Here is a 12,843-nt window from a genome sequence, read left to right as displayed (position 1 = left end):
TAGCATCTACAGGGAAGCAAAACAAATTTTGTGACTCTGGACTCAACTTATAGCTTTATTTGTGAAGGATATTAATATTTTTTTCAAATACTCGAAAATCTTATGCCTTCACAAGCGTACTTGAAACTTATGACTTTATATGCCAGGATGAGAACTATTAAACAGGATAAGAAACTATTAAAGCGTGTTCTTACACAAAATTAAAAGCATTTCCTACCTAATTTTAAGAGACACCATTAATGAACGCAGGCCCTCCTAACTGAAGTCAGCTACAAGGCTAGAGGAAACAGTCCAGGGCTGCGTCCCCCTCTGCCCGGGCCCCTGCCCCTGCTGGACACCAACGCCAGGGGCGCTTGCCATGTTCAAGGTGCAGCTCACGCTCTGTACCTCGCAGGCGGGAGGGCTTCATCTAAACTTATTTTCCATAGTTCATGCGATTAAGATGACGTATTTTTTTTTACCCCCAGGCATAAAGCTGTATTACACATGCTTTTTCAAGCGACCATTGCTGCCTGCTGCCCCCCAAAGATTCTGACATTCCTCCCTTCTTTGTGCTTGAGCATCTGCATGGAGAGGACAGAGCAGGTTTTAATGACCGAGTCCAGGGTGCTAGCATCCCGGCCCTGTGCTCTGCTGTGGAAGATACTAACATTTATAAAGCAAATGTATTTCACAGGGCCTAGCTTCAAGGCCCTGTAGTTTCAGGTACAGACTAACTTTTTAGAATTACACATAGAAATGTTAAGCTTGCGAAAGACAAAAAAACTTTCTCTGGGCTAAAGTCTCTGTTGTAGATAAAGAATTGTAATGCAGCAAAATTGCTGGCTCCAAGGGCAGATGCCCTTGGTGCAGCTAAACCTAATGATTGTTGCCATGACAATTATCTTACTGTTCTTTTAGTAACCACCTATGTTCCTTTTCTGTAATTTTCTGGCCTGGAGAATAAATACTGAGAGAAAACTGGAGTTTGGTGTTATTTTTCCGAGGAATGCTTCTCTCTTGAGGGTTCCTGGAAAATTAACTCCTTCGGGGCCTCTCACTGTTCAAAAGAAATGGGCTTTGAGTAATCCTTTGCATCTCCATCACCCTGGGGGAGAGGTGACACTCTGCCTGCCTGGGGTGGCAATCCGCAGGTGGGGGAGCCTCAGCAGTGGAGGCCTGGCCATGGTACCATGCCCCTTGAAGTGAAAGGGGATGGGGAGTTTGACTAACAGAAGCTTTCGGTTTTCAGCAGTTACCCATCTGCTTAGAACATAGAAGCATCCCTGTCTGCACCGCCAGTAGTACACTCACACATTACTGTTGGACATTTGTAACATTACAGACTTGTCTCTATGTCACTGAAGTTACAACTGCTCCCAACGTCTAGGAAGGGAGGCAGTTATTTGAATAGAGTTAATTTAAAAGCTGGGGTATTGTTAAGCAGGTGAATCATTAAGTTCTTCTGATTTTCAGACAGTATATTTCACTGGGTTTCACTTTTACCAAATATCATCCCTTTCTGAGTTGTTTTCTTGAATGTCCGTATCTGACTTTTACATTATTTGAATGTTTTTGGTGTTACTGTTGTAGGAGGATGAAAAAGTTCTGGGAAATTAGCTTAATCATGAAAGATAATTCCCTAAAATTTTTCTGAAGAATTTATTATAGTTAGTCATATAGGGAAAATAAAATTGATTCAGATATTAGTTCTTTTGTGATTTTCAATAGAAATATGAATTCTGCTCCATTAATCCAACCTATTTCTCCAAAACTAAGAGACTTTAACAAGATACTGTGTTGAATCATTGCTGTTCAAGTCATATACTTTTACTGATAAATGAGCAACAATCCCAAACATCAACTATTACAAATAAAAATGTACTAAATGAAAAATAAAGCCACAAAAGCAGCTTTGTTTGCTTTCAATTTACATGATAAATCTTAGTCTAGGACAGAAATCAATAGCATTTTTAATACTGTGCCCAAATATACCTAGAACCTACTAGAATTAATCAACGAAGGCACTGCCTATCTTCCTATAATGAAACAGATGTGTAAAAATTTGAGCACCACATGTATCTCTTGTAAATAATTTAATAACAAGTTTAAACACAAATTTAACCATCATCATCACAATCATCATCATTATCATTGTCATCCAGCAATAAAGGTTTATTCAAGCAAGAAAATAAAACGATGTGAAGACAAGAAAACATTTTGGTGGAAATACTGTCTTCTGCCTTACTGGATGCTCATACTCATTAGAATGAAAATCATCACTATCTTGTCATCTAGCTTTTTTAAGCACATGAACATAAACTCTGTTAAAACACACACACATACACTTGCAGCACTAACTACAGTGGTGATGAACAGTAAGATAAAGAGACTTTCTGTTTCTTTTGTAAAAATATTAATTCTAAAAGGCTTTCAATGTGCAATCAAATGGGCTTACCAAAATCAAACTGAAAACCTGGTGGCGAAAACTGCATCTCTGTCCACTGAATGCTTGTGACACAGACTGAGGCACTGACCTTATGTGCTTGCATGAGCATGTGGATGACACCCGGGGCACCGTGGCACCAGTGGACCAGTCGATCTGTTTCATTGCTTAATGATGACGGATAATTTCCAGATCGGAATTTTTTGTGGCGCACATAATCAATACTAGGTTTCACCATTTCTGTCAAGGTTTCTTGGTCCACATTTGCTGCTGGCTTTAAACAAACAAAAATAAAAGTTAATCTATTTTTTCTGAATTTTTTTTTTAAAACCATTGTATCATGGCTAATAAAGTGTCAATTACCTGGAATACTGAGGAGAATATAAAATTAGAATTAATTCAATTATCTGGTTATTTAAGACTTAGGTAAATCTTTCACTGTTTCAACTCTTTTTGAAATCTTTCTAAAATATATTAGTATTATAATGTATTAAACATATTTTATCTTTTCTCTGATAAATCAGGACCATCGACTTGAAGTAAACCATGCTACAGAGTAGCGAAGGAGACTAGACGGGACCTGGAGTGAGCCTAGGACTATAAAGGCTTTTGTTTTGTGCTTTTGCTTTGTTTAAATACTAATTTCCTCCCACGTAGCTCTTGGCTCCTGAAAAGTCAAGGGCCCCACTTCTCCCGAAACTATTTACTGGCTTTGTCACTTAGCCAAATGATTTAGCTCAGTTTCCTCCTCTCTAAAACAGGGTAATCACAGTACTTAACTCCTACGGCTGTTGTGAAGAGCAAATGAGAAAAAAGACAAACGCATGCTTCATTCCTTCATCCCGTAATTTGTGAGTAGTAAGTAATAGCTCTCACTGAAGGCCCTCATTAAATGTTCCCTCTTAGAATTTATTATCAAATTTGTGTTGAAGTTTTGCTATAGGACTAAGACTAAAAAACACATTTGGAAAATATTTACTAACTTTGAGGCACTGTTTTTTAAGAGAACTTAAATGAAAACATTCAAAAAGTCTCAAGTTAGTGTACAGATTGCCATGAAAAACAAGGTGAGATAATTAAACGTCTTCAGTGTGGCACATGAGGGAGCCCACACAGATCTGAATTACTGGTAACGTCTGGGGTAGAGAATCAGTCTCCAGCCATTGATTTAATTTTCATTTGTTTCTAGCAGCAGACGTCCAGAGGTGATATAAATTACACTTATAGCTTTGAAATGAAATATTGCTTTAAAATTCTCATTATTCTATTAAAGCCAAAGAAAACCTACAACATAACACTTTCTTCTACAAAATAAAATGAAAACCTCATTTTTTTTTTCTTGAATACATTTAGGTGTGAATTTTCTATATGGGATCCGAACCCATGGCCTTGGTGTTACCAGCACCACACTCTCCTGAGTGAGCCACGGGCTGGCCCGAAAACCTCATTTCTTTAATAAAAAGTTAATTTTGTTAAGCACGAAGAAGAGATAATTTAATGAATACCAATGTTTTTAAACTTCACTAAAGTAAAACTATTTCAATATTTTAAAAAAATATTTACTTATTAGAAAATCTTTAGGTGTTTTTCTTGACACACACTTAGATGATGTACTAGATTTTTTTTAAACCACAAGTCATGAAGTATATTTCCAAATATACTTGTACAGATACTGCACAGTTTAAAAAGTCAAAAAATGTTAAAGAGCTTATCACAAAGAACAACAGCCAGTAGTCCTTCCCAGGCCACAACTGAGCTTTTCCTTATTTTTTAGCTTTTTCTTCATACTACCTCAATATGCCCAAATAATCCATGCATGACTATGTCCTGATTACTAATTTTGGATGTCCCTTGTGGGCCTCCCTGTGTGGCAGATGAGGACACTTTCCCTCCTCTAATCTTCCCAGAGAATTAGATTCTGATCACCATTTTTGGTTACATCCACATTCACTGTGTTCTTTATAGGAAAGACTATGCAAATACTGTTTGTTGCTGAGATAAGAAATAAACTAAATTACATACAAGTATATTCTTTTATAACTTAGAAATCCTGGAGTTACTGTCTCACGTTTCCATCTGCTTCATTTTCTTTGAGCTGCTACCTAAGCTCTGTCACACCCACCAACAGATTTGTAAAGCCTAAGAAGTCTCTCAATAAGATTTTCCACGTAGTCAAGTCTACCATGATTTTTTTTTTTCCCATGGAGGTACTGCTCCATTCTCTGACTCCAGCCTTAATCGATTACTTGCTAGGTCCTCTGTGCAATGGTTCTTGGGGGTTCCATTCTCCTCCCTCTCACACTGGGCCCCCTTTTCCTGGAGCTGATGTCTTCCTCTCTCTCAGTGTACTCCTCTGTTTGGATAGATACCATACTCCCATAGCTTCCCAAGCCAGGGTGCAGGGGAATTACATTTTTTGAGACTGGATGTTTAAAATTGTCTTTGTTCTACCTCATATTTAACTGATAAATTCCTGGGAAGAACTCAATGGTGGAAATCACTTCTACCCAGAACTGGGAAGGCATTTCCATTTATCTTTTAGCTTCAATAGAACTGTTGCAAAGTCAATGCCACTTTGACTCCCAACCTTTGCACACACCTGTTTTTCCTCTCTGAAGTGTTTAGCATTGGCTCTTTATGCCTTCGTCTTCGGCTTTCTCAATGATGGGCACATGTGTATTTGTTTGGGTTTTCCCCATTCATTGTGCAGGTACTTGGTAAGTCTTTTCAACATGGCAACTCAGGTCCCTTAGTTTTAGAACATATTCTGTTATTATTATTTTTCTTAAAATTTCCTTCCTACCATTTTGTGTTCTCTCTTACTAGATCTCCTGTTAGTCAGATGTTGGATCTCTTGAATTAATCCTCTTATTTTCTTATATTTTCCTCTCCCATTGTTGATTTGTTTGCTTTCTAAGATATTTGACTTTGATTTCCATTTCCATAAATTTTTAAAAAATTCAGCCATCCTATTTTTAATTTTCAAGAGCTCTTTCTTGTTCCTCAAGTGTTTATTTCTTGGATGCAACAGCTTGTCCTATTTCCCTGAGGATATTGATTATTAATTAATAACTGTTTCTTTGAAGTTTTTTTGCATCCTAGATTACTTCTGTTTTCTCTGAATTTCTTTTTCCTACTTACTTAGTTCTCTATCTTTGAAGTTGGATGCTTCCCTCAAATGTCTGCATGTTTCACTTTCCACAACAATACACAAAGACAACTAATTACCAGAAAAGGAGGTTTTGTCCCGTGCAGACATGAAATTCCTATTTTCCTTTTGTGAGTAGCAGCATGATGTAGTAGGTTAAAAAAAAAAAAGGAATTGGAAGTAAAACATTTTTTAAGAAGAATATATTGGTTTTTCAGTTGAAGATATCTAAATTCTAATCCATGCTCCTGGACTTACCAGCTTTGTGATTTTGTAGATTTTGTAGAATAAAGAAAAAAAAATTTTTTTTTTTTAAAGGAGACTATGTACTCAGCAGGGAAGGCTAGAAGCCAAGGTTGAAGCGATGGTTGGGGTGCGGTCTCTGCCTGCTTGACAAGAGAGTCAGAATCTAATTAAGTAGGTATTAGTGATACTAGATAATGACCAAGAGACAAGATCATTATCACAGCAATAAACTTGTTAAAAATTTAGAACGTAACCAATAGCAAGTTGAGGGTATCTGAATATGACAAAGTCTCTGCCTCAGTCTGGATTCTTGAGGTACTTTTTCTCCCTGAAAGTTTTCCCCCATTTAAAGAGCTCCTGCTTCAATCAGCAGGAGGACAAGAACAGAAGAAAAGTCTGGGCAACAGACAGCTGAAAACCACACACAGAATGTACTTTTAGGAACCCACTGCTTAGGGTTCATGAGGCAGATTTTTAAGTATCTGTGATTCAAAGTAAGATCCTCGTTTCAATTCAGTCTGGCTGGTTTACACTAAGAATTTCACTTCCCATCCAATATTTGACCTATCATGTTGTATTTCAGGGTATTCTCACTTACCTGCATTAACATGTAGTAGATTCCAGCCATGCCATGGGCTGCTCCGACATACTGCTTCCTGTGCCATTGATATAACAGGGGGCAGCGCTCAGTTTTTCTCTCTTCCCTTGACAGAGTCTTACCAGATTCAATAATAGCATTGACTACCTACAGAGATGAGACAACATGAATCTAAAAAACTTACATACATCTTGTTCTGTCTAATTAACACTAATACATGTTTATATTATATATATACACATATAAACACAGAGAGAGAAATTACTTAATCTAAAAATCTTTAAGCAGTTAGTAGCTAACATAGTTATTTTTATTTTATAAATTAATAAATGCAGGCAGAGAGAAATCAGAAGATAATGTCAGCATAGAAAAAAAAATTAAGTCAAACGAAGAAATCAAAAGTTCTTTGCATGACAACGTCACTAAAATCTAGAAAAATTTCTATAAAAACCGTTCTAGACTTCTTAGTTGCTTACAAGTAGTTACAAGGTTTTCCCCAAAAGATGGGCTAGTAGATTTTCCAGGAAAGGCTGGGGGAACTGGCTTTATTACTGAATGGCTAATAAAATGAGGCCTGTTTGTGGCATGATGGATTTTGGTTAGATCAAAAGAATAACACGTCTGGAATGACATGTGACAAAGATACAATTGTTTCCTCCTACCCTTTCTCCTCTCATCCTATCTGTAAGGTCCTCCAGGTTCTAGCTGGGCAGCTGGCCTTCTCACTAGAGACAGCTGGACACAGTCATTTGACTAAGTTCTGACAACAGGAAGTGGGCAACTTGTAGATGGAGTCTTTAAAAAGGAAGCTCCTCTTGCCCTCTTCTACGGGAGGTGGTGCTAAATTAGCTGCGGTCATGTGGCTAGGGTGCACCCTAGGACAGGACAAGACAGAGAGTGGGTTCCCCTGGACTGCTTGTGCAGACATCTCATGAAGAGAAATCAACATTCTAACTTTTGGAAGCTGCTGTTATTTGGTTCCAGTAAAAACAGCTGCATCAATAAAGGATGAAGAACAGCATAGATTTTTAAAAAAATGTTCCCAGAAAGAAAAACAGGGACTATTTTTTAATTTTTATGTGATGCTTTAAAAAATCAATCACTATAACTCTATGCAAGACAGGTTTACATGGCAGGACGAGTGTATGCCCACAGTTGTAAGTAATCCCACAATACCTCTTTAATAGCTGATTCACACACGGTCCCTGGACCAATCTCCGTGTTTAGGTATAGTAAGGCATACAGATAACCCGCCCGTCCATAAAGCAGCTCATCAGGAAGGTCTGAATCTTGGCACACAACGGTTCTCTGGAGCTGCAAAAGTCTAACCAACAAGAAAAATTCTTTTTTTTCTTAGAGAATGTTTAAAATACCTCTTCATGAAACAGTAATTCTATTACTTTAGGAATTATCTGATAGTCATTTTAAATTTAAAGCTACAATTTTAAATAAATACCCCAAAACCCAGAGAACAATAAACTTCCCCACTTCACTAATTCCTCTCTCAATGTCAAAATGAAGAATAGAACATCTTTCTGCTAAAATTTTTACATTTATATCTATTCTAAAGTATGTAGCAGAAGATAGTTCATTTTGAAATCCTGAATTAAAAGAAAGTGATCTAGAATCTAAATAAAAATGGCAACGAAATGTATTCAAAGCTTGGGAATTAGCTTGAATCACTGTTTTTCAGCAAACATTAACTGACTAGCATGTGTCGGGTTCTCTATCAGATCCGAGGAGTGAGCCTGGTTTCTGCTTCTTCAAGAAAGAATATAAACCAATAGGTCCAATAAGTGCTTATATTCCCTAATTGTTCCATCACTACATAGCTAATCAGTTACTTAAAGGTTAAACCTAATACTAATTTAGTTATTGTAGTAGATCTATGGCATTGTAAGCTAATTTCCATGCATTGAAGGCAACCAAAAATTCCCTAGAAAAATGATTAAAATAACTCAATGAAACATGTTTATTTCCCCCAAATTAAGGCACACACATGCCTGGATAGAGAGAAGCATTTGATCCCTGTTACGCTGAATATTAATATACAAACCTCTTCACTTCTCAGCGAGGGTCTGTTTGCAATAGAAGATGAATTAAAAAGTAATTTCCTTTTTGAATATCTTTCTATAGCAAGAACTTCAGCTGCGAATTTGGAGAACAGGTTTCCAGTTTTAAACACTCACTTTGTGATGCATTCCCGGGACTCAGAATCACTGTTGAGTTTATGATATATCACAGCTCCTACAGCAAGCGGCCCAGCATCTCCACAGAGGAAGGTGACCCTGCGGCCATTCAGGTTCCGAAGCGTTCTCTTCACGTAATCCAGGGATCGCAGCAAATAAGTCTGGTCACATGTGACCCGGTACAACTGCAGGTACAAAAGGGCTATGCCTAGAATAATCCCCCCACCCCAGAAGAAAAGCATTATTACCTTTCCTTTTTATCTTCAGGACATTATTTTGTAATTACATAATAACTTCTTCTACATAAACCCTATGTTTACAAAGGAGCAACATCAAAAAAATTACACATCATTCATTACTTAAAAATAAAAAACCCCACCAAGACAGAAAAGTCAGGGTGGAAAAAAACATGAAACAAGTTTAAACATATTATCTCTGTAATCACTGGCACAGTGATTCAGTAATACTTCTTACTCTTCGACAAGAGAAGACATACCATTTCCTACTCATTCTCAATTAATTTTCTTTCATTTCCAGGTTATATTCATTTTCCTTTTTATCTTAAGCTAACTTGGGTCCTAACAAAATGATTACTTTTCTGGATTTTATATCCTCTTCTTCCTAATTCTATTTTCTTAATTCTTCCCATTTCTGTTTCACAATATTTCAATTTTCTTTGGCGACCATCCTTCCTATCCAGTTAACTAACCAACCAGTGAGTCAATTCACCACTTATGGAATAGCCACATGATGCAGAGTAAGGTATCCAGTACGGAGGGTATAGTTTATCACCCACCCAACCTTCCTATTTTAGATTAAGGGACAGAACCAGTCAGATCTTCAAATGAACCATTAGGGTCTTTGTCTGAACATCTTTGGAGAATGACCTCTATGGCTTCTTAAACATGCACAGTATTTTTCTTGGATTCAGGAAGTCAACATGACAGCTAAGTAAGAAATGAGTCAATATAAATATATACTTAATAAAGTATATTGTAACAAACAGTAGTGACAGAGATAATATGATAGTGGAAAAGCCAAGGAAAGCATTTCTATAAGGCTGAATATCCTATTCTGACTTTTGCTTTTTAAATTTCTCTAAATATCTAGTGCTTCTTTCTCCAATTCTTCTGTTCAGGACATCCCACTTCTTTTTCAAACTAATTCTTAACACCGTAAAAAAAAAATTTTTTTTTTGAGAAGTCCTTCTTTTATTATTACCCATTTCTTTAAAGATGTTGAGTCTGATCTAAAAGTAGCAAATTTAGGGCCGAGCCCATGGCGCACTTGGGAGAATGCGGCGCTGGGAGCACAGCAGCACTCCCGCCGCAGGTTCGGATCCTATATAGGGATGACCGGTGCACTCACAGTGCTCACTGGCTGAGCGCAGTGCGGCCGGTCTCAAAAAGGACAAAAAAATAAAAAAATAAAAGTAGCAAATTTAGAAGCTCTGAAAAAACTCTTCTTGTGTGAATTGCATATCATCTTGAGTGCACATTTTCTTTGTTCAAAAAATTTAACTGGCCAGCCGCCAAAAAAAGGAAAAAAAGTAAACTATAAACATGTAGAAAACATAGATAAGTATCTGTAAATTTCAAACATAATAATCAGTACAAAAGCTTTACGAGTAAGTACTCTGATTGACTCAGAAACCTTTAAAAACAGGATGCTGATCTGCTTAACCTGTGAACCTCAAAATCTACAGTTATACATATTTAATGCTTAAGTATTTTAAAGTAAATGACGACGGATAAAGTAAAAAAAAAAAAAGGTCGTCATGCTTCATAATTCTTTGAAGGGCAGACATGTGCTCGCTAAAAGGAACTGTGGAAATAGGCCTTTAGGGATGTGATGGTAAAGTGCTGGGGGAGGGAAGCAGTCTACAGTGCTAGGGTTAGGTCTCAGTCTTTGGTGAGTCTGTGCCCCTGGACTTGGACCTCACCAGAGCCCCTCATCTCCCACTTTTGGTGGGCTCGCAGGCTACAGGGAGCTGCAACTGGTCATCTCCCTTCCCCAGTGCTGAAGGCCTAGCCAGCTGGAGTTGGGTATTTCCTTTACCCCAGGTAGGTTAGGCCCTGGTAAAACCCCAGCAGGTTTGGATCTGGTAAAATAGTTTCTTCTGAGGGCAGGCCTCCTTAAGAACAGAATGTTCCGATGTATTTCAAAATGGTTTCTTTTCCTCTCCCACTTCAAGAAGCACAGGGGACTTTTCTCTGATATTCACTGAGAGTACCGACTAGGGCTCCTGGAGGTAAAACTCACAGGAGTGGGGGAGCCCTCCTATAACTGGGTTTCCCTGGAGTTTTCATCTCTCAGACTTGTCCACACTGAGCCTGTAGCACTGCAATCGCAGTTCAGGTTCTCCTCCCCTGGCACCAGTTTCTGCAGAGGTTTCTGTCCCCATGATTTGTAACTATGTGCATGCCCCGTTGGTCTCTCCAATTTTTGGTGCAGCAATTTGCCCTGTCACCTCCCTTCTCTGACCCATCTTAGAAGAGACTGATTGTTGATTGGCGTGGTCCACACCATGGCGGGGTCTTGAAAAGAATAGCCTGGGCTGCCCTTTCCGAGTTGGCAAGGCCCCAGAGGGAGAGCTGCTGGCAGGGCCACGGCTACCAGCACTTGCTTTCACTGTAAAGATCTCTGCCTCGGCACAGTGGTGCTGCCTTTGCTTTCTCTTTTGATGTTTTGGTCAGCATGGCAGTTTCCTGAGTTTGCAAAAAATGACAAACAGTTGTTGTCATAAAATTAGATTATCCCACAAAAGATCCGGGAAGATTGAACAATTCCAAATTGTCCCTTTTGCTCAGGAGCTGAACCCTGCCAACAACCACATGAGCGTAATAACTTCGTATAGCATACATTATACGAAGTTATACGAAAATGGGAAAAGGAAAAATTTGGTACCCTCCTAGGGGAGGTCCTAAATATGACTTAAGTTGGCAAACGTCATTTACAGGGGATTACATTAATGGTAAGAGAATGGTTAGAATCAATGGAAAAAGATACTATAGGAAGAATTAAGTTTATGAGAAAGAATGTGTAGAAACCCTGTTACTCATTGGTGTCCTAAGTTAAATAAAAACATCTTAGTAAGATATTGGGACCAAAACATATGATGCACAACTTTCCCTCCTAAAAATAAAGATTATAGACGGAATTTTGAATGCACCTGGTTTTGTGAGGGATGGTGCTGTGCACTTTGACACTTTATGCTGGGCCACACAGCCGCTATATTAAGTACATGCATGATAAAGCTGTTCAAATATCCTTTATTCCTTTTCCAAATAAACAATAGGTTCATGCCTATAGAAATATGAGAATCATTAAATTAAAGTTAAAAATATATATAAGGTTTGTTTAACACTTTGAAACTGCAATTGCTGCCGTCTCAATTTTGAGTCAGACATATAATTTACGCTTGCTGGTAGTAATAAGTTTAAGGTTAATACGAGGACAAGAAAAAAAAAGAAACACAATGGTGAAAAACGTCAAGAACAGCGAGTCACGGACTAATCGACCACAACAAATATAATCACCAGAAAGAATTGGCTGACCACTGAGTTTTATTTAACCTTATGGATTATAAATTTTATGAGAACTGACGTAATTTTAAGAAAAGTTTCCGTTTAACTATTGGTTTAATAATTTTTAAAGGTTTATGTAGTTAAAATGCCCACATTAACTCCCCTGTGTTGTGTAACAAATAAAAATGCTGTTTTCAATCTAAAGGCTGCTTCAGCTGCTTTAGCTGCTTTGGCTGCGACAGCACTGACAGCCCGCAGGCTGAGAACGTGCTTCAGAGGAACCGAGGTCTCTGCCTGTGTTTGTTATTTTCGCCAGCTTCTTCATCCCTCTTTCAAGGACCCCCAAATCGACTGAAGCTGGTCTCCGGCAGTTGATTTTTCAGTGGGTTCAGGTTTTTACTTGTTGTTAGGCTGAAGTAGCGACTTCTAAACTCTTTATATGATAGATTGGAAATGGGAGTCTCTCTACAACTTATTTAGCTTTCTTTTTTTTTTTTTAAGTTTTTGTTTCCTTAGTGGTTTGATTTAGTCATTCATTTATTCAGCAAATACTTATTGAAACTTTGCAGACAGTGAGGACACTTTGCTTTTTCGGAGTCAGTTCTTTCTTCAGCTCCTCATACTTTGGTCCTCATTTCTGAAATGACTTTGTTTTTTCCTTCAAATTCTTTTCTTAGTTCTGTCCATTCTTATTTCACAAGCTCTGGCTG

At 37.9% G+C, this 12,843-nt stretch overlaps 1 protein-coding gene across 1 annotated transcript in view; it reads right to left on the bottom strand.

Annotated features, from left to right (window-relative positions):
• LANCL2 (LanC lantibiotic synthetase component C-like 2 (bacterial)) overlaps positions 1 to 12,843 on the bottom strand; it is a 55,723-nt gene that overhangs the window by 21,800 nt on the left and 21,080 nt on the right. The window contains exons 3-6 of the mRNA XM_008578662.1: positions 8,607 to 8,814; positions 7,594 to 7,741; positions 6,418 to 6,564; positions 2,517 to 2,699 (exon numbers count right to left, since the gene is read on the bottom strand). Of these exons, the coding sequence (XP_008576884.1) occupies positions 2,517 to 2,699; positions 6,418 to 6,564; positions 7,594 to 7,741; positions 8,607 to 8,814 (686 nt within the window). The remainder of the gene's footprint in view (positions 1 to 2,516; positions 2,700 to 6,417; positions 6,565 to 7,593; positions 7,742 to 8,606; positions 8,815 to 12,843) is intronic.

The sequence above is a fragment of the Galeopterus variegatus genome, unplaced genomic scaffold (assembly GCF_000696425.1).
Source record: "Galeopterus variegatus unplaced genomic scaffold, G_variegatus-3.0.2 Scaffold1737, whole genome shotgun sequence".
NCBI lineage: Eukaryota > Metazoa > Chordata > Mammalia > Dermoptera > Cynocephalidae > Galeopterus > Galeopterus variegatus.
Note: the sequence above shows the minus strand (reverse complement) of the source record. Positions and strands in the feature narration are given on the sequence as shown.